Source organism: Trifolium pratense, linkage group LG1 (genome assembly GCF_020283565.1).
Source record: "Trifolium pratense cultivar HEN17-A07 linkage group LG1, ARS_RC_1.1, whole genome shotgun sequence".
NCBI classification, from domain to species: Eukaryota; Viridiplantae; Streptophyta; class Magnoliopsida; order Fabales; family Fabaceae; genus Trifolium; species Trifolium pratense.
Window position 1 is genome coordinate 12,271,438 of NC_060059.1, and position 21,906 is coordinate 12,293,343.

A 21,906-nucleotide genomic window follows, 5' to 3' on the forward strand; every position below is an offset into this window, starting at 1 on the left:
AGAAGCTAAATGCACAAATTTCAATATATTATTTCTACTTTTGCTTCCTTAACATGTGCTCTTGGTGCACATGTTAACATTTTCCTTTTTGAAATTATGTAATGTTATTTTAAATTATTTTTTAATTGTGTAATTCTTAAAATTATGTAATGTTATTTTAAATTATTTTTTAATTGTGTATTCTTAAAATTTGGCAATATTATTTTAAATTAAATTTCGAATTTTAATTATTTTTTCAAATTATAAAAAAAATAGTACATACTAATTTTGTAATTTTATCATTCAATCAATTTATATTATAAAATAGGTAATTAAATAATAAGTTATTGTAATGATGTGAGGTTATTGATGAGACCCATTTTAGAACTTTCTAAGAAGTGCTCCATTGGAGGGGTTGAGTACCTATTAGGTACTATTATTAAAAAGAGCAATGCTATATCTACCGGAAAAAAACATCACGAATTCATCCCGAATGAGAATCCGCCAATCATAATTCGCTACCTGGCAGACAATACAGGGAGGTTTGGTAGAAAACAAGGAGGTTAGCAAATAGTCACGCAATAAACAATTGACACCTGTTTCGGGAGATGTACGGGAGCTGAAATTTTAGTATAAATAGCATTTCGCTATTAAAAAATAATGGGACTCATTTAAGTACTCAAAGTTAAAGTGCTCCATAGTAGATGCTCTAAGAAAGCCGGCCATCAAAAACAGAGGGCGTGAGGTACAAATTACATAGGTTTGGTATATAAAATTAAAGTTTTTGACACATTTTTGAGACAAAAAATATGAAATTCATAGGAAACACAAGACTAAAGGTCGAGTTTGTTTAGACGAGTTTTTGAGGTTATGAAACACATCCTAAACGCATTGGGTAGTGAGAATTTATTGGAGGAATGATCTAAACTTTGCTCTTGTGGGTCTAGTTATTTATTATGTTTAAAACTCTTCAAAACTATAGTACTTTATTATTATAAGAAAAAGGTTAATTGAATGTTTGAGAAAAAATAGTTAAATACTAAATTTATATTTTTAGGTAACTTAACCCTATTTAATTTTAGTATTTAATCTTTAAGTAAGATTTTTTATTTATTTTTAAATTGAAGAATTTGAAAAATTAAAAGTACACTAGTAGCAGTATATTCACACTTAGCTCCTAAGAGCATCTATAATGAAAAAACTCAATTTTGGGCAATTGAGTCTCACATATACACATAATTCATTTATAATTTTATAATAATAATAATACCTAATAAGTATTCAAACTCTCCAACTCAACACCTCTTAAAAAAAACTAAACGGGTCTTACGAATAACTTTACATCTCATCAATAATAGGTCCCATAAAATTATACTCAATTCGATCCTATATATAAGAAAACTTTTACTCTTTAGATTCATCATAGAATTAATGTATCTAGACTATAATATAGTATAGATAAATCCATTTTACCGTGAATCTAAAACAATAACTCTACATCTTTATTAATTGGTCCCATAAAATTATACTCCCTCTATTTCTATATATAAGAAAATTTTTACTTTTTAGATTCATAGTAAAATTAATGTATCTGGACTATAATATAATATAGATACATTCATTCTACAATAAATCTAAAAAGTAAAAATTGTCTTATATATAGAAACCGATGAAGTATTTTAATGAAGAGAAAGAGATAATGCTTATTTGAGAAGTGATATCTATTAAGTACTAAAATATGTTTTGCTCCGACATAGTAACATTTAGTAGATATAATTTATTTTTTTTTAAATAGATACTAACGGTCTAAATCCTCTAAACACAATGCGTAAAAAAAAAAACTAAATAAACACAAAATCAGAATCACACGACCCGGAAGCGAAAACACACAAGTCTTCGGAACTTCCAGTTCCAGCCCTAATTCATCACACAGCGCGGGAAAAACGAAATTCAAGATAACCAAAGCTCAAACAAACAAAACCCACTTTCTTCATTCTCCTCTTCTCTCATCACATTTTGTTTTTCCAATTGATTCATCATGGAGAGAATTCACGTCACCGTCCGTGCAAGACCTCTCTCGCCGGAGGACGCCAAAACCACCCTATGGAGAATCTCCGACAACTCCATTTTCATTCCAAATCAAACTTCGAAGTTCGAATTCGGTACTCTCCATTTTCTCTTCATTTTCATCTCCATTTCTATTTCAATTTCATATATACTTTGTTAATTTCAAATTACCCTTTGCAGATCAAATATTCAACGAGAATTGTAAAACCTCCGAAGTCTACGAAGCTCGAACCAAAGATATAGTCGCTGCTGCAGTTCGTGGATTCAACGGTTTGCAATACATGTTTATCTTTTTTTGTTGTTTTTGGTGTATGTGTTGTTAATTTAGGGATTTTGAACTGAAGGTACTGTTTTTGCTTATGGACAAACTAATAGTGGGAAGACTCATACAATGCGCGGATCGAAAGACGAGCCTGGAGTCATTCCTCGTGCTGTACATGATTTATTTCAAATTCTTCAACAAGTAACTACTTTGTGTCGTTTATTTTTCGATTTTTTATTTTCATGGAATGGGTGAACTTGGTTTTATATTGAGCTTTTGTCTTTACATTAGAGTGTTTTGGGATGAAATTGAAGACTTGAAGTGTTGACAAATGCAATTCAACTCTTGTTTAGAACAAGTGAAATACTATATGGTTACATTAGACTCTGATATTATGTCATGAAATAACTTTGAGAGCTTGAGCTATAGGGAAACATTTGAATACTTTTATATTCTAACACGGTTAAGTTAATATGGTGCTTAAATGATTCTTCTGTTAGCAAATTAGGTGCAAAAGAATATTTGAAGGGATAATACGGTACTACAGTGACATTGTTATCTTTGAATGGCCAATTTAGACATTTTTTCTTTCTAGAGCAGTTTTTTTTATTCCTATATCTTAGTTTCCACCTTTATCTATGCTGGCCGGATATGAATACATTGTTGGTTAGCAACACGAATATATTTGTTGTTATCAAATTAGTAGTTTGTCTCAGCTCTTCAATGACAGATCACTTGTTTGGTAACCAATTGATATGTATACTAATAATTAACTAGTGTAAAAAAGATGTAGAATAAACATTTTCTGAACTCCATATGGTTTGCTTCAAAAAGAAGTGTATGATAAATATTTTGCTTTCCAAATCATGTATAGCTGGATAGGTTAGTTAAAAGATGATATTAATGATATTTTAGTTCAGTACCGGTGGATTAGTTTCCATAAAAATGCATTTCTAAACACCCGTTTAAGTGCCAAAATAAATTATAGTTTAATATTTATAAAAAGTGTAGTCCTGGGGATCTTCCTTCTAATAAAAGCTAATAGAGTTGTTAGGAATGTAGTCAATGTACTTGGACTTGCATCTACTAGTTGTGACTTGCGAGAACTACTGGCTGTGATAACTGTTTTTCTTAATGATGTTTTATCCTTTGGGCATCTAGATATGATCTTAAAGTCTGACTATCTATGCTGTTCTATCATGATATCATCACAGCATTGTTAAATTTTTTCAAATTCAGTTCCTCTATTCCATATTTACTCTCATGCATGGTATTTTTATTTTTTATTTTAGGATGTTGATAGAGAGTTTCTTCTTAGAATGTCATACATGGAGATTTACAATGAAGAGATAAATGATTTATTGGCTCCTGAGCATCGAAAACTGCAGATTCATGAAAATATTGAGGTTATTTTTATTCTTTTCTTTTTCTGGGTGAAATTTGCTCATTTTTGCTGTTATATTTGTACTTCTTAATATTTTATATCATTTTTCTTTGAAATCACAGCGAGGAATATATGTTGCGGGGCTGCGAGAAGAAATTGTTACATCTCCTGAGCAAGTCCTTGATCTCATGGAGTTTGGAGAATGTAATTTGAATTATTATTTTTTCATTTTTTTCGAGTTACTTTTATCTCCGTTATCAGTTTTTGTATTGTTAAATTTTCGTTTTTGTATATTTGGACTGGCATACTAAATATGGAAATGAAACCTAAATTTGTATTTGATTGTTGAGTTCCTTCATATTAATTTTTTGTGTGATTCATGATACTTCTAGTTATCTATGCAGTATATCTATATTCATAGAGTATCTTTTAGTCTCATTTTTCCCAATCATTTTAATACTCACCTGCATATCTGTTGCTTTATATCTAACTTACTGTTTGGTATATCTTATGCTACTCCTTCTAGAAAACTAATTTTTTCTCTTTTGATCCTTTGAATTTTTATCAGCTCATAGACACATCGGAGAGACAAATATGAATTTGTACAGTAGTAGATCGCACACTATTTTCCGCATGGTAATTAGTATTCTTTCAGATTTTCCCCCTTTAAATTTGTAATGCTTGTCCCCCCCACTCATTAATATCTCGTCTTTAATAGATAATTGAAAGCAGGGATAGAAATGAAAATGAAAGCACCGATAGCTCTTGTGATGCCGTCCGCGTATCAGTGTTGGTATGTTCATTATTTCAACTACAAATTTATCTCTTGTTGAAATTGTCTTTACTCATTGCCTGTGGGCATTTAGCTATTCACATCACTTGTGCATTTTTCACTCTTCTTTTGTTATTAAAATGAATATTTTTTTTTTTTTTTTATAAATTTTCATATTTTTAATCATTATCTTAAAAAAAAAATCTAGAATTTAGTGGATCTTGCTGGTTCAGAGCGTGCTACAAAAACTGGAGCAGAAGGTGTACGACTCAAAGAGGGTTCTCACATAAACAAAAGCTTAATGACTTTGGGAACTGTGATTAAAAAACTGAGTGAAGGCGTTGAGAGTCAAGGGTAAGTTTAAATGATTATATTTTAGGTTTTTGCGCTTCAATGAGAAAATTTGAAAATACGGCATTTGATGCAGGGGTCATGTTCCATATCGAGATAGCAAGCTTACACGAATTTTGCAACCTGCATTAGGGGGGAATGCCAACACAGCTATAATTTGTAATATCACACTTGCTCAGGTAATATATCCCTGCACTGTGTCTTATGCTTCATTCACACTACTTTATCGGATATCTAAAAGTTAACTCTTTCTCTATCCATTGTGAACTATTTCTTTTCCAAATTTCTTAATATAGTGTAATGCACTAGCAGATGTTTGTCTACTATGAGCTTTTATATCATTGCAATAACTAGCACATGTAAATTTATTCCTGTCCTCCATAGGTGATATGGATTTGATTTAGTCCCAAATTTCCATTGTTCCTTCTCCCAAACAACTAGCCATTTGGAAGGTGTTTGTAAAGGAGTTTGCTACACGTAAAAAACATTTACAGTTTCTTTAATCTTTAATTGAATATAGTCCGTTAGTCAAAAAAAGTTGAATATAGTGCCAGTTCCCACCATTTTCAGCTGTGATGTTCTTATTCTTATTCTTTACATTTTAGTTGAAAAAAGCAGGCGGCTTCACTGGCTCGTAGATACAACATTGCCAGTTATTTTGTATATGAAATATTAATGGATATACATCTAACTTTGAGGCTTCCTAGCTTAACTATCAACGGCACACAATATCAAACTTTTCTAATGTGCGACTGATCTTTATTATATTTGTCATTTTATGAAGTAATTTCAAATTTTCTTTAATATTATCTTCATCCTGTTATTTCATGTGGCAGATACATACAGATGAAACTAAAAGCAGCCTCCAATTTGCAAGCCGAGCTTTGCGTGTCACAAATTGCGCTAAAGTTAATGAGGTGTCTCCTAAACCATTTCTCTTATTTGTAGAGCTCTTTATTTTGATCTTGTTCTTTTTATTTTTGTATCATACAGCATTTTGTTGTACTTTTCTGGTTGTTGTGTGTCCTATTATATGTGGTCATTCTCTTTCTTCCATTTTCTTTAATGAGTGTATTTTCATTGCATTGTTTATTGCTGGCAGGTTCAACTTTGCGCTGAAGTGTCTATTTAAGTACTGGAGTATAATGTTTTTCTTCTTTGTTTATGCTCCAGATTATGACAGATGCTGCTTTATTAAAGCGCCAAAAGAAGGAAATTGAAGAGCTTCGTGCCAAATTGACGGTTGGTCTAGTTTTCTGTTGCCATTTTTTATTTTACTTTTTCTATGAACTTTTTTGTTTGATTGAAAATGAACACAATTTTGTTTTCTTAAATATTAGTAAAATTATATATGGTCTTCTCTTTAGGGTTCTCGTTCAGAGCATTTGGAAACGGAGATTCTGAACCTTCGAAATACATTGTTACAGGTGCAGCAATTTTCATTGATCAATCTTACAAAGTTCTTGTTTATTCATTTTTTTTACGAACTTACAATGCTTTTCTTGCCAGAGCGAACTAGAAAGGGAACGTATAGCTTTGGAATTAGAGGAGGAAAAGAAAACTCAAGCTGAATGGGAAAAGAGAGTACATGAGCAAGCCAAGAGAATTGAAAACTTGAGTTCAATGGTTTTGTTTTCAAATAGGGATGAGAACAACAAATATTTTAAAAAGGTATTACTAATGCATGTGCAGATCAGATATACTTTTTGAGTGGGATGCATGCTTTTTTTTCTATAATTTTTATCCCTCCCCATCAAGTCTAACCTTACTATGTTTGGGATTGAAATACATTTACAAATAAAATATATTACTTGTTGTTGGAGTAGCTTGGTTTGTATTAGGCTCTCTGTACAGCATGTGCCTCAACTTGGGTATTTGCTAGATCTCTAAATTGAGAGGTGTCATTTTAGGTAGAACAAGCAATAGTTAGAGTTACACTGACAAATCTCTAGATATAACTTTCTCACAAATCTTTTAGTATAACTTGTTTCACTTTGTCCGAAATCTTCTATTGTAATTTTCTTCTCTATTTTTCTGTTTGATAATGAAAATTTAGGGTGAGGGGATGGTGCCTCAGTCCAAGACAGAGAAGACCTTAGGGCTCAAAGAGCACTTACAAAGAGATTTACGTTTACATTTACCTCCCTCCAAGGGCACTAGCGGGGCTTGAACCCGGAACCTCCGGTTCCGAGGCCTGTCTTTTTAGTTTTACCACAAGACCAAATCCTTGTAGTTTAATTTTCAATCTCTATCTCTCTCAGTTTTCTCCTTGATCTTTGGAATCTAATATGGTATCAAGAGCTTAATTCAATCTACATCAGTGGCTTATCTTCAAAATAATGACTAGACTCTGTATGCAGCCATTTCATGTAAATCTAAAATACAGGTAATCACAATTTAAGAAAATGCTATCAGAACGAATGACTTTTTCTAAAGCGGTCGTCACTGATTGGCGCCTTGTACCAATAACTCGTTTTTCTAATTTGCTCTTGCATGCCTATTTTTCCAGTATCCTTGATGCAGTTGCTGCCTACATAAGCATACTTGTTTACTTTTAATTTTAGCCAGTACTAACTCCTTACAACTAATATGCTTTTGCCTGATCTTTTTGTATTTCTTGCATTCTAGTCTCCTCACTACCATTGGTTGATTAAGTTTTTTCATGCATGTTCTGCAGGAGAAGAGGCGGGATACATGGTGTCCTGGAAATCTTTCACAGGCGCATCTAAAAGATGTAACATTTTTCTTTCTAATAGTTCATTATTGTTCTTGATGGGTCTTATATGAATTATGATTTGGTGTTTGTTTGTGATACTAATAAAATTATTTTTATTACTGTAATGACATCATTTATCCTTTGTTGAGAAAAAATACACAAGCTTTTACTAACCTTTATCGAGGAAAATTACACAAATCGGCAATGGTAGATGCTATGGCTGGACATTCTAAAGAGCAGAATTATCTGATATGATATTTGTATCTAGTTGTAGAAAACAATTTGGCAACTCAAGATACCAAAGAAAAATAGAGTGAGAGGAGGACATTGGACTGCTTCAATTTTATGAACTAGTTCTCATTTCTCAATATGACTTACTGTAGTTATGAGACATTAAGATTTTTGTTGCATTTACTTAGTTGTTTGGGACTCTAAAAAATTTACCAAATACTTTCATTTATTGACTTTCCTATGTTGATATAAGTAATTTTCTTATGTAAGGTACTATAAGTTTGATTTTCCTAGGTTATAAATTAAATTTATATGTAGCACCACTGTTATCCTTGCTTGCATAATATACTATGACGTTGATTTTAGACTATGATAGTTAACTTGCTTCTTGTATGCCATATTTGTATCCAAACTCATTTGTTTTCTGCACTTCAGGTGTACTCTAGCATCGACACAGATGGTTCTACTGCAGATCCTGTTCGACCTAAGCTAGAAATAGGACCACTTCTTCCTTTCAGTGAACTTATAAATGAAGATGACAATGTGGATGGTTCTTGTACGAAAGAAGATGATAATAAAGTTGATGCTAAGGACAATTGCAATCTACCGAACCCCTGCGCTTTATTGCATGTAACAAACAGGAGAAAGGATCCATCACGGAAGAAAAGCTTATCTATGGTTTGTCATATCATATTAAGCTAATTACTATTTGCTTTTCTTAAATTCTCAATAGTTTGTATTATAATATCTTGCAAACATAGCAGGAAGACAACAAAGATCTACAACTGCAAGCAGAATATGAGAATTTTAGAGAGTCAGAGGCTATTCTTGTTATCAAGAAACTTCAAGAGCAGGTTTTTCAAGAAACTTCAAAAAAAAAAAAACTTTAGTGTTGTAAATATCATATATATATATTTGTAGTTATTGTATTTGGCCAGTTAATCAGACCCATTAAGTTTAGAATAGCCTATTTAAACGAATCTGCTTGTATCCTATGAACAACTTTGAAATAGATCAGAAATATTTTCTACATGGTATCACGAGCTCTCTGTCTTGATCTCAAAACCTTTCAGTAGGTGTCCATGAAAATTGACGTTACAATGAAGCCTAAAATATTCTTCTTATATTCTAACAAAATGCATTTTATTTACTTTGTGATTCTAGATGTTTCTTGCTTACTTTTTTTGTCGTTGTTTCTTGAAGATTAACATTTTGGAAATGGAAAAGTTATCAAGCCAACAGAACCTGGATACTGTTTTTGATTTGGCAACCGAGCAGAACATAAGTGCCAGGGAGAAATTTGAAGAGGTAGTCATTGTTTTAGTTAATAATGTTTCTTCTGCTGTGCCTTCTAATCTAATTGAAAGACATTGATATTGTATTATTGGTTACACTGCCTATCATTAATTGTGTTTTTGTTGAATTGTTTGAGGAAGTGATATTTTATTAATTCAATTGGAATGGACATAATATGAAAAGAATAAAAGATTCTCTATGAGGCCATCTGGATTTCCCCTGAACTTCAGTCAAGCATAGAGATAAACTTTCTTTTTTCCCTTATGTTTTAAGTCACTTAAAGATAATATATCAAGGTAAATTCAACAGATACACCAACCTCAGCTGTTTATGTTGCCTCTAATTTTCCCACTAAGTAGCTGGTTCTGGATATCCAAAAGAATGTTCATATGCATTTGCTTTCCTCATATAGAAGTCCAAATAGCTACATTACACATGCAAAAGTATAAAAAGTAAAATAAAGGAAAAAGGATAAATTAGTAAAAGTTACTTTCCGTTTCCTAAGTTGTATTGAATTTTTTTAGTCCATATTAAGTTTTTTTTTTTTTTTTGTGACAATATGGTAGTAAGGATTGGTTATTCCATGAGACCAGGGCTCCATTTAACAACTCTGAATAATGACTTATATGCATAATTTGAAAATTTAAAATAGTTACCACTGTTGATTCCATAATTTCACCCATTTGAATGTTTTATGCAGAGCACCCACAAATATTTATCTAAACTATATATTTGCAGACACAAATGATGCTACTTGGTGATGTATAAAATTGTGTCAGTTTTTCATATTCAGGTTTCTAATTTCTGAATTTTGTTTTATGTGCTTAGCTCAATGCAGAGCTTATAAAAGCACAGGAGGCAGCTCGGCTGGCTAGTGAACAACTTATTTCCAGTAAAACTGTGAGCAACATCAATGTATGCATTTGATGCTTTGTATATAAACTTTAAGATTCTTGCTTAATTATAATGTCTTCATGGTTACATAAGCTAACCGTTTTATATGATTATTATACATACTATAACCTAGCCTATAAAACTGATTCTTGAAGTTTCATGTAGGATGGGAATGTTGACTTTATAAAAAGTGTATCTGTGGAAATTGAAGACATCATGTCCGAAGTTCAAAACTCGAAAGAAGCTGCTCAAAGTGTTATTTTGATGGTTGATGATGCGACTAAAAGTTTTTCTACTCTCTATCATATGTTCTTTGTAAGTATTCTTCAGGCTGTATATTGGATAAATGTAATAAAATTGAAATTGCTTAATTATATAGTGTTTATTTCCAATTTTGGCGTCATTCTATGATTTGATGCAGGATTTCAAAGCCTCGATAGCTCAGGATTCTGTAGAACAAAAATCAATCGTTAGTAATTATCAGAAGTTGAGTTCTTGCTTAAGACAAACAATATCTGAGCTTGAGAATGAGAAGGTAAAATTGCCTTTCTATTATGATATATTTCTAGTTGTAGCTGGGTTCTCTGGTAGGTCTAATATTTGTATTGCAGATTCTTCTGGACAACCAGTTAGCTAATATTCAAAAGCTTCTTCACCAATCAGAACTAGATGCTCAGAGCTCCCATAATTCTTTGCTGGTGGGCCTTTATTTACTATGTTATCTGTACTATCTTTATTTTGTCTGATTATGTAATGCAGCAAATGGGGCGTGCTAACTTATTATTATTACAGGAACGGTTAGGACAACAAGAATTGGAAAATGGAGAGCTGCTTTCTTATATCCAAACTCTTGAAAAAGAGATATCATGTTTAACATCATCTTCAGTGGCTAAGGAAAAGGAAACTTTAAGAAGAGATCTTGAGAAGGCAAAAACCAGGTCAAAAGAAACTGAATCTAAGCTTAAGATCGCTATACAAGAGAAAACAAAACTCGAGGTTGTTTTTGCTTTACTCAAGGTTTTTTTTTGGTTTCATCGTAACCTATTGTCAAAGTTGTATAATTTTATTCTGTAACATATTTTGTAGAGTGAGAAAGCTTGTGCTGAACGAGAGATCAAACGGTTGCATGGTCAGAACTCTCTTCTTGAACGCGATATCAGTAAACGTGATTCACTTGCTGGTAGAAGACGTGATTCAATAGCTGAAAAGAGTTCAAAGATGTTTGATCCTCAAAGACCAAAGGGTCCTGCATTTTCTCTGGTAGAAGGCCTAATATATGTTTGCAAGAAATGCAGTTATTACTTATTATTTAGAACCGATCCCTTCCCACTGCATATTTTCTATTTTGCTTTATATTTGGTTTTAAAATTAGTAATAATGTACTTTTAATGTTAGTTATGAATGTGTTTAATTTTGTATTTTTCTTTTCTGGTTTTAAGCTCTTGTATGTATACGGTATGAATTGTTTTCATTGTTTACCTAAGCTTTGATGTAGTGGTCATACCGCCACTCGCTTTAGCGTTTTGGGGGTTGGCCGCAACGATTTGCAATCCACCACCGACTACATAGATTGTAGGAGGTGATATTATTTAAATGTGGTGTATTTTTATTGTTATTTGTATGTGTATGCATGTGTGTATAAAAGCACCATTTCCTATTTCAGGGTTTTGCAACAATAGGTCAAGTGCAGTTACTGACAGCACCAATAAAGAATTATAAATAAGATTTTCTATTTAAACCTTTAATATATGGTTATATATCACAAATTATATAAAAAAAATGGTAAAATTGGCTAATACAGTCTTGTCTATGTTTTTAAAAATTTCCAATCAGGATAACTGACTTTTCAATATGTATGTATTGCTAATCAGGAAGAGCACAAAAAGCTGGAAGTTTGTGCATTTGAATCAGAAACAAGAATCACTTCGTTGGAAGAAGAGATAACAGCTGCACTGAAAGATAAAGAAGAGGTGATATCTATTAATGAAGCTTTGAATTCAGAACTGGAAGATTTGACTGAAAGACTGAGTACATCAACCTCTGAAATATATGATTTGAAGGAGGAGATTTCAGCTCTTGTAAGTTGTTTTGCAAAGTTTTTCTTAGGTTTCTCCTTTCAAGTTTCAACTCAAATGTTAAACGATTTGATAGAATGATGCAAATGAACAGAGAGAAAATGACTATTGATATCTGAATTTGATTCCATTGAGTGAAATTGACTATTGATATCTGTTGAGATCTTATGTTACATATAGTAACTAGTATTAGAGGTATTCTTCTAACTGTTTATGCCTAACCAATCAACTGTTGTCAGTTCAACAGAAAACAAACTACTTGACAACATAGTGCCAAAACTACTCTAACACAGTGAGTTGCACATACTGTTTAGAAACCATGACACAGCTAAGTACTCAAACATTTTCCCTTCAAACTCAGGGTGTATTAATTAAAATTGATCAAACATCTGAGTTTGTCACAGTTCACAGAATTTGTATGAAATAGTAGTACCTTGGTCAGAATATTTGCTTACTCATTGTGTGGGTATATATGACACATTCCAGCTCTTGTTTTGTTTTACACCTTTTATTGAAATCTGGTTCCATGCACTTGGTCTGTGAGCAAACCACTGGATGATATTTATGAGTGACACTGTGCTAAAGTTATCACAAATTCACATTTCACAATAAAGATAGGAATGATAATTGGCACTGACAACTCTATGAGCAGAGTGTGAGGCCACAATGGTTGAGCTGTTGTATTTGCCAGTTGCCATGCTCCTCTATTTTGCTTTTGTGTTGGGCATTGCAACTGGTGTTTCTTGGACCACTGACAGGTAAGGCTGGATCTTTCGCATATTTAGGAGCCAGAGATCGACATTCGGTCATCTGGATCTGAGGCTAAAGCAAATTAAAGAATAGGCCTGAAAAATAAGAGGCTGTTGAGGATTCACAGGTTGGAACAGAAATACATGGTGCATGGTGTCTATAAGATAATACATAATATGTTTGACCACCTTCTGGTGGTTGAGATAGATATGGGCATACTTCATTGAGCTGTACCTGATTTTGGGGCTAGGCTTAGTTGTAGTAACATAATGCAGCGAACCAACCACTGTTTTTTCAACTATATAACAGAATGCTGACTCCTTTAACATGCAGATTACATGGGCAGATTGGAAACTGACACAAGCATCTAACTATTTTAACAATTATACTAGTGTTTAATAGCTGATATATGTTTTCCATTCCAACCATCAAAGCTGACATCTTATTCTTGTTCATCCAGAAACAAAGATTGGAAGAATCTGATCTCAACCAAGAAAAGTTTAAAAGCTCTATCAGAGTATTGGTGGAAGAAAAGGAAGAGTTGGCAATGGTAGTGCAACTGCAACTATTCTTTATTTTGGGTGTGATTTTTCCCTTTTTAGGCAATTTCTTTTTATAAGTTTAAATTTGTTTCATTGTGTCTCCTTAATCTTGCAGCAACTCACAGATGCCCTACTGGAAATAGAGGAGGAAAGGGCAATTTGGTCTGCCAGGGAGAAAGATGCACTTCTAGCTATAGAAGAACAAGCAAGGTCAAACAATGAGCATGTTACATCATTATCAACAGAATTATCAGAAGTAAGAATCATGGTTTTACACTATTTTGAGCTAGTTTGGATAAATTTTCATCAAACACATGTAAAAGAAAAGTTGAAATGATTTTGCAATGATTATGAATCTTCTAAATGACAGCTTTTCATATAGATTGCAATTAGCTTCTGTAGTACCTCAACTTTTTCAAAAATTGCACCAATAAACTATGGAATTTTTTGCAACTTAATTTCTTTTATTGTTTTACAAATATTGTATCGTACATGGGGTCCTTGAAACTCCATTATTTATTTAGTTTGCACTGTATCTTCCATTTATTGGAATGCATTGATCCTTTCTTCCTTTTTTAATGGTTTAGACATGTAAGCTCGAATTTTAGTTTTATTCGGAAATGTTTCTTTTGCTTATGATACATTATACATAATGGCTTTGCTGTTGAGCATTCATTTTCTCATGATAACCCTAGTTTAAGTGTTGCAATTTTTCCCCTTTTAAAGGTCCTAAAAAATAAATTCTAAAATTACTAATTATCTTTGTAGAATTTGGTGTGAAGGCACAATGAAATAGCACTGTTCATAGAATTTGAACTTTGAATTTCTATGTCCATATAAGTGAGATGGGACAGAAGCATAAGTGAATTTTATATATTATACGATATAACCCTGCAGCAAATAATTTCATATATTATCCCATTGTTAAAATCAAAATTCATTGTTGCCATGATGTCTTCAAGTTTGATAGATAAAGTTTCTTTCTGACTTTCATTGCATCATCTACTTAATCTTATAAAATTTGTCTATAAATGTTAGGTAAGGAAAGAAATGGAATCCTATAGAGAAGAATGCAGGATCTTCCGGGAAAGATTGACCATTTCGTATGAAAATATGCTTGGCAAGGGAAAATTCAGGTTTACTGAACTTATTATATATTATTCTAATATTACACCCGCGACTATCACTATGTTGAACTTTGTCAAAATATCTGAGTCAACTTTTATGTATATCTTCTATAGGGAAGAAGAAAAGGAATAATTTTTTTATTTTCTGATAATCTATGCTTATTTATGTATCATCGTCATATTTTATGGCTACAGTGAAAACATTTTAGATTTGGATCACCTGGAAACGTTCAATGTTGCGAGCAAACAACAATCCCAAGAAGTAAGGAATATTGATTGTAATGATTTTATCAGCTTATGATTTAGTGCACGACATAGTTATCACTGTATTGGCCTGCAGATATCAAAACCTAAACTTGAGTTGCAACCTTTCGAGCAGGAGCTGCATGACTGTCCTGAGATTGTAGATGGAATTCAGAGAGAATCGCAAATTCGTGATAAGGGAGATCATCTACCATATCCAAGAGAATTAGATACTATGTCAGAAATTTTTATCGAGTTTCAGGTTTCACCTTCACTGCCTCTACTCGTATAACTGTCTAAGAAATTTGTCCATTATATATAAATTGGAATTAAGGGATAAAGATGTATGTGTAAGAATATGCACAATATTAGTTTTACTAATCATCTCAGGTGACCTGGCAGAACCTCAAGAGCAAACTTTCCACTGTCACAGAGGAAAGGGACAAATTGACGACCCAGTTGGAAGATCAACAGAAACATGTTATGGAAGTGGAACTCCTACTAAAACATTGTCAAGATGAGGTAGACTAAGGATTGTCTTATGATAACTTCTATCTTATAATTTTTACCAATTATATCAATATTTTTACAGTTGTCAAGGGCAAAGGACCATATTGAGGAGCTGAGTCATAAAATTTCCAGCATTGAAGTCAAAATCCATGCGGTAAGTGAGTCGTATTCAGTTATCTACCCCAGATCAGATGTATGTGTTTGTATGAACTCAAAAATATGGTCATCTTATTCTTAGTTGACATCAGTAAAATCTATTTACCTTCTAATTTGATGAACAGGATAAAGTTACAAATACCAACGAAACATCTAAGCTTAGAATGAGACTACGTGGAACACAAGCGAAGCTAGATGCTTATCGTCTTCGATATAAGGAAGCAATTGATGAATCAGCTTCGTCGAAAATAAAGTACAAAGAAGCTTCAGAAAAACTGAAAAACATGTTGGCTTTGAAAGGACTAGAGGTGCTCAACCTAAAGAAACAACTAGCTGCTGCTGAAGAACAATAGGAAATTTGTATTTTTTGTTGACACAAATTCGTATTCTCTTTAATATGTATATAGAATTTGTATTCTACAATTGTTGACCCCTATATGTGGTACATTTTGATTTTAATAATTTTATTGATTCACAAATATTGTGTTTGTATCGTACCAAAGAAAGGAAGCCACAAATGCACTACTACAAAGAACATGAAATTTGTTATAAAACAATGTCCAAACTCCAAATCAACCATATATCAGTTCAGCTGATAGCATTTAAATTGAACTTTGTTTTGCATGGTTTAACCGAATAATGAACAGAGCATTGTAGGCAAATTCAATCCAATAATACACCGTTGCCATTAATAATTAATTTTAAAAACATCACCCTGATGTAATGCATCATGCCTAAAAAAACATCAGAAATAGTCATTCTTTATCCTTAGACATGACGGCTAAGCACTACCCAAATCTATATTTTTATATATAAAAAAAAAATAAAAAATTCTATGTCCCTCCAAAAAAAAATCTGCTCAATTTACCAAAAAAAAATCTGCTCAATTTACCAAAAAAAAATAAAATTAAAGAAGTAAATTTTATATGTCCCTCCAATAATAATTCAAATGTCTGCTCAATTTATATTTATTAATTTTTTTAGAAAGGAGAATAATAATAATAACATAATATGTGGATGTCTGAATATAATTATTTACGTTATATGTTAATCTATTATTACTAGAGAATTATTACTTTTAGGATTAAAGTTAAAAGTAAAAACAATATAACCAAATATTAAAAAACACAATAATCATATATTGTTGTTCACAACTAGTATTAGTTGGAAGGAAAAAAAAACTAGTAAATGTGTATTCAAACGTGTTTGCTATTGTTAAAGTACCCCTCCTTTAGGTCTTCGAATCGCGGTTATCTCATGTATCCACCTTAGAAATGAAATTTTTAGTCACTAAGCTATTTGACAAAAAAAAAAACACAATAACATTTTTAATTATATTGTAGATTTATTCTGCCAGCTATGCATTCTATTTTTCATTTATTTTTGTGCTAAAGTAAACAATTTAATACATTACACAAATACTACTTGATACTGTCTTTAACACAGATAGTTTCACGTATATGAATATATATGAATCCATAAAGTTAACCTGAAACATAGTAGTTACATAGGAGCTTATATACAGTACACACTATCAAGCTCATAAGAAAGTATTCATACATAATAATCTACCAGAAGTCTCACTAAGCAGCTTCAGCAAAACCAAGTTGCAGATTTCCATAGTCGAAGACAGTGTGATATACCCTCATGAAAATATCACCAAGAATCCTTCAGAAAAGAAAAAGGGCAAAGTTTAGAACATGATCTATTTCAAGCATGGTTTGTTATGTACTATGCAAGTGTAAGTATATAGTTAATGTTGTAAGAGATACCAGAGAGGACCCCGTGGAGGAGGAATGTCGAAAGCAATAAACCCACTGAGGCAGACTTGTGCAATGCCTTCTCCGGTTTTCAAAATATACTGAAAAGTACAGAGCATTTTCAGAACCAATAAATAAAAGAAATCAGCAAAATAAATTATGCGGCCATTTTTTGTAAGTTATTAATTTAGGATTGTTCATGGTTCGGTTCTGGAAGGAAAAATGAACCAAACCGTTAGTAGTTCGTCCCGGACTGAACTGATATAAAGGTTCGGTGCACCAGTTTTATAGTTCTGAACCGAACCAAAACTACCTCTAGAAAATACCGAATTGTACTTTTTCAAACCGAACTGATAATTAGGACTTTTGAGAACAAAACAAAAACCGAACCAAACTAAATAATAAGGACTGTTAAAAAAACCAAAAACCAAACTGAGATAGTTTGGTTCAGTTTGGTTCGAGAGGTTCGGTTTTTGGTAACATTTTGGTTCTTTTCAGTTTAGTTAAGGTTCGGTTTTTCTTAGAGTTTTAACTAAAATCTTCTGGATAGATATTACTATTAGTTTCTCTGTAATTCAAATTTCTAGCCAAAAGCCTAAATATCTTCACAAATTTACAAAGTTAGAACATGACCCAATTGTTCTTTTCATGATTACAATAAATTTATAGGAGAGTATAACCCTCTCAAAGCTGCATTGAAATGTAATTTATCAAAATTTCAAAAGCTAACCTGCTCTGGACTGAGGACGAAAGATTTATCTCCGATAGTAAACGAAATATTTGGCAGTTGATAAATGCTATTACAGTCTACTATGGACTCCCCATTAGGACTTGGCAAGCTCTCGCATAGCTGTCAATAATTAAACAAAAAAATTAATAGATCATGCAATGAGATAAATCTAAACAACAATTCAGGTTTCTTGAAAGGATCATTCAAAAGGCTTACTTGATTTACGTAGTTGAATATTCTATCCTTAGTTGACTTTCGTTTAAGTTGATTCTGGATCCAAATCACAAGCATCTGACAGGAAGAGCACAAAGCAGTATCTTTAGCAGATAACTCTCCCTGTTCCTTTTCGGTAACCATCTCAATCCCCATGCTGCATAGGATTCAAAGATAAATTAGAGTCTGTTTGAGCCAAAATCTGGTAGCATTGTAAACTTTCGCAGTGGCAAAGAAAGAAATTAATAAACTAGTAATTGTAACCAATGAAGAGTATAAACCAACATCTTCAACTTATCGCCAATTGAAATACAATGAATGAAAGGCATTTGACACATTGATAGACAAAGATGCTCGATTTTATTTTAACAAAAAAAGAAAACCTTCTAACCTCTTAGATTGATCCCTCTTGGAAACACATAAACCAACTTGTGAACATACATCACCAGGTCTTACCTGAAAATCGGGTAGAAATTGCATAAGGAGAAAGAGCAAAGACTACAAGTCAAGGCAAAAAGAAAAACATTAAAGGGTAGGCGAGAGAACATACCCCGGCTACCAAGAGATCCCATATCAACTCTCCATATTCAGTAACAATTTCCTTACATTCTACACTCAGAACTCCTTCAGCTCCAATAGCATGGTTGATTTCGGTCACAACAGTCTGAAATTATCAACTCAGTCAACAAAACGTATAAAAGAAAAGATGAGTAAATAATATTGAAAAGATTGAGTAAATAATATTACAGTTGGACCAGCAAGCAATGATGTTCCTGAATCCACAATAGCAGCACAGCCACTTTCGCAAACACCTAAAATAACATTGACATGTTACACAATTAGATGCACTTTGTAATCAAATTTACAATTACCAAAATAATGTAAATGTACACTTTGTACATGGATTACATTTCTTTGAAAAATACTACACTATGAGAGGAAACTAAAGAAATTCATGTTTTCTCCATATTCCCCAAAATATAACTTTTATTGTTGAAGAACAGTGAAGTCACCTGTTGAAAGACCTCCGATGAAAAAATCTCCCATATTGAACTGAAAAGGTATATATATTCATGTCAAGTTTTTCTGCATTAAACTATATATTTGAATAGAATTCCTGATCAAGCTAAATTTTGTTTTTCTAACCTGCCAATAACCTTTTTGAGTGACTGGAACATATATATGTTTTCCTTTGAAGTGATCCGGATCAACACCCCCAAGAACTAGCTCACCACCCTTTTTCGCTTTTGGATCCCCATTAAGCCAAAAAGAGAACACCTGCTCATTTACTAGATCTTGCTGCACCATTTCGTACCTGTGATTTATAATGGATCATTAAGAGCCTGCTTGGATTGGCTTAACTGAGCTTATCTACTAGCATAAACACTTGTGAGATTGTTTGAGAAAGCTTATAGAAACAACATATGACATGTCCATAAGCTATTTTCAGCTTATTTCCGTAAGTTCTCTAGGATAAATTATATGAAAATAGTTTGGTTTTATTTTTCTTTTGTTATAGAAATAACTTATACATAAACACTTATATGATAAGCACTTATGCTATAAATTCTTAATAAAGTTGTTTATCCAAACAAAGCCTAAATTAAAGGATATAAGAGACTCAACATATTTAGTTCTGACATGCAATCAGATGCAAATGAAATAACAAAGGATTAATTGGAACATACCATACTGGCACAGCATTTTCAACAGAGATCTCCTGAAACCCAAGTCCAAGTAGTCCATCAAACTTTGCCAGCACAAAGGAAATACTTCCTTCACGGGTAGCTTCAATGAAATCCTACAGTTTCAAGGATAATATAATAGTTAAGCCTCTAAGATTTGCTGTATAACTATACAGTATAACTTGATGCACGAGCTCGTAGATAAAGAAGCACTCACCACATCCTTGACAACAACATCACCAAGTTTAACATCATCTTGACTGAAAAAACCAGATATTGTTCCAGATCCATATGCTATTTTACATGATGTTCCTGAATTAACAAGTAAAAGAAAAGGACATTTGAGTGTATTAAGCAGCATACAGAAGCATGTAATTTACACTTTGCGTATTTCATCGGCCACTATAAATAAATATGAGTAATGAGAGGATGGCTTTACCATTTTTGGTATATGTTTTGGATTTCTTTGCCTTGTACCAATGATGGGTGTAGCAGGCAAGCTGTGAGAGAATATCAGTCAATAAGACAAGCATATATATACATTTTTGTGATGAGTAAAGACATGAGAGTTAAGATGAACTCACAGAAAAATAGCATTTCGACGATGGAACCCAAAGGTTGGAACTACCAGTATCAAATATGACATTAAAGGTCTGTGGAGGTGTGCCAATTCCAATCTCTCCATAATATTGTGCATCCAAATAATTCTTCAAAGGCACTATGGCATCATCAGATGATTTAGCGGTATACTGGTCATTTGCGCCCAACACGGGTCTGCTTGACTTTAGCCTCTCTCTCACCATTCTAGCAGCTTTAATACTTTCAAGATCTAGAGTTCTCTTCTTCAAATCAATCCGCATAAGTCCATAGGAGAAAGAAGGAAGAAGCGAGCATGTCAAAGCCCACAAACAGCAAGCCACCAACAGATACTTGTTCCCCATAGAGAAAATCTGCCAGACAGGATACGAAGAAAGAAAGTCAAGTCGGATATAGTCCCAAACTCCCAATTTTTACATAACAAACAGCAATTATAAAGACGCCAAATCTTTGACTCCTTGTTATCTATTTTCCACATTAACAAATTTTACAAATAGGATTACCAAAAGACTGTTACACCGTATCTCCACTCAAAACCTTAAGACAATAAGTATATGAGTAAGCTCTTTCATATATCTTCATTTAGCTCATTTCTATCCGATGTAGTAGTAACCACTTACACTTAATTCCAACACTTCTTTTATCTACTGAATTAGGATATCGAGATATGGTCTCTTTCATAACCAAGGTTATTATTATTATTACTCCCTTCGATATTTTTTATGTGATACAACTGAGTAAACAGTAATTGATGTATTTGGTCTATATTATGAACTTGATACATCAACTTTTGTTGACTCGGTTGTCTCTCGTAAAAAGGACCGGGAGTAGTATTGTGAAAATACCCTATGTTAAAAAAGGTGCAAAAAAGTGAACTAACAACAATCTTCACAACCAAGGTTACTAGTGAGAGATAGAGATTATTAGAATCCCAAGAAACATCTTATAAGTAGTACAATCTTAAATGATATGTTTTTACTCTTGTCTTTCTTATCTTATCTCTATCTCCATCTTGAAGTAAGTTATTATTACTAAATTAGTCTAACCCATAAATATAGATCATGGAAAACAATCAAACAAAAAAGTTAAATATGTGGAAAAATGATATAATTGAAGAGAAATCAACAAGACTAAACTGAACAAAACATGATAATCATAAAATAAATATTAAAAAAATAATTAAGAAAACAGAAAATCAAACCTGAAGCATATAGCAGAAAAACAAAATATCTATAAAAGATTGAGGATTAAAAATTGGAAGATATAAAAAGCTTAAGATAGTATACGGATGGTGTTATCGTTAGGAACGTACCAGTCAGTGGTGAGGGCCAAAAATGAAGAAGGAAGTAGTAGCTGAGCTAAGTTGAGTGCCAAAACAAAACACATAAACAACAAAAAATAGGAAGGTGTCCACAAATAGTAGACTCTTTCCGCCTTGTGTACTATATGGATACTTGGCTTCTTTCAAATACACTCATTTCCCTTTTGTTCCTTTTGGCAACAACAAGAAAGTGACTCTTGAAATTTTTTTTTCTTTCCTTTGAACTATCGGCTTAATCCGGTTCG

General features: G+C 32.5%; 2 protein-coding genes across 6 annotated transcripts; one reads left to right on the forward strand and one right to left on the reverse strand.

Annotated features, from left to right (window-relative positions):
* Window positions 1-1,793: 1,793 nt before the first annotated feature.
* LOC123885549 (kinesin-like protein KIN-7O) lies at window positions 1,794-15,836 on the forward strand. Of its 4 annotated transcripts, none has more exons than XM_045934932.1 (32): window positions 1,794-2,141; window positions 2,227-2,316; window positions 2,391-2,509; window positions 3,601-3,714; window positions 3,815-3,896; window positions 4,261-4,328; window positions 4,411-4,485; window positions 4,673-4,818; window positions 4,892-4,994; window positions 5,652-5,732; window positions 5,989-6,057; window positions 6,183-6,242; window positions 6,325-6,486; window positions 7,493-7,549; window positions 8,198-8,440; window positions 8,527-8,616; window positions 8,966-9,070; window positions 9,887-9,973; window positions 10,118-10,267; window positions 10,374-10,487; window positions 10,564-10,650; window positions 10,745-10,948; window positions 11,039-11,212; window positions 11,824-12,030; window positions 13,238-13,327; window positions 13,435-13,575; window positions 14,358-14,455; window positions 14,642-14,708; window positions 14,787-14,951; window positions 15,092-15,211; window positions 15,282-15,353; window positions 15,481-15,836. In XM_045934932.1, exons 1-32 carry the CDS (start codon window positions 2,018-2,020, stop codon window positions 15,706-15,708), a joined length of 3,792 nt encoding a protein of 1,263 aa, XP_045790888.1. In that variant the 5' UTR covers window positions 1,794-2,017; the 3' UTR covers window positions 15,709-15,836. The 4 variants fall into 4 exon arrangements, with proteins under 4 accessions (XP_045790888.1, XP_045791026.1, XP_045790958.1 ...); XM_045935070.1 differs by having other exon boundaries at window positions 14,826-14,951; XM_045935002.1 differs by having other exon boundaries at window positions 1,797-2,141; window positions 8,524-8,616; window positions 14,826-14,951.
* A 951-nt stretch (window positions 15,837-16,787) lies between these two features.
* Window positions 16,788-21,810, reverse strand: LOC123885812 (aspartic proteinase-like). Of its 2 annotated transcripts, none has more exons than XM_045935230.1 (14): window positions 21,653-21,810; window positions 20,328-20,693; window positions 20,183-20,243; window positions 19,961-20,055; window positions 19,747-19,859; window positions 19,205-19,373; window positions 19,072-19,111; window positions 18,806-18,870; window positions 18,609-18,722; window positions 18,450-18,514; window positions 18,062-18,215; window positions 17,846-17,965; window positions 17,128-17,216; window positions 16,788-17,023 (listed from the first exon to the last, which is right to left on the reverse strand). In XM_045935230.1, exons 2-14 carry the CDS (start codon window positions 20,682-20,684, stop codon window positions 16,939-16,941), a joined length of 1,527 nt encoding a protein of 508 aa, XP_045791186.1. In that variant the 5' UTR covers window positions 20,685-20,693; window positions 21,653-21,810; the 3' UTR covers window positions 16,788-16,938. The 2 variants fall into 2 exon arrangements, with proteins under 2 accessions (XP_045791186.1, XP_045791125.1); XM_045935169.1 differs by having other exon boundaries at window positions 21,542-21,663.
* Window positions 21,811-21,906: the final 96 nt, after the last annotated feature.

Coding starts and splice junctions, on each gene's coding strand:
- LOC123885549 (XM_045934864.1), top strand. CDS start 2,018: ATGGAGAGAATTCACGTCACCGTCCGTGCAAGACCTCTCTCGCCGGAG. Junction 14,456..14,641: donor CTTGGCAAGGGAAAATTCAG/GTTTACTGAACT, acceptor TTATGGCTACAG/TGAAAACATTTTAGATTTGG. Junction 14,709..14,786: donor GCAAACAACAATCCCAAGAA/GTAAGGAATATT, acceptor ATTGGCCTGCAG/ATATCAAAACCTAAACTTGA.
- LOC123885812 (XM_045935169.1), bottom strand. Junction 19,374..19,746: donor GAAAATGCTGTGCCAGTATG/GTATGTTCCAAT, acceptor TATAAATCACAG/GTACGAAATGGTGCAGCAAG. Junction 18,216..18,449: donor AAGAGGGATCAATCTAAGAG/GTTAGAAGGTTT, acceptor AATCCTATGCAG/CATGGGGATTGAGATGGTTA.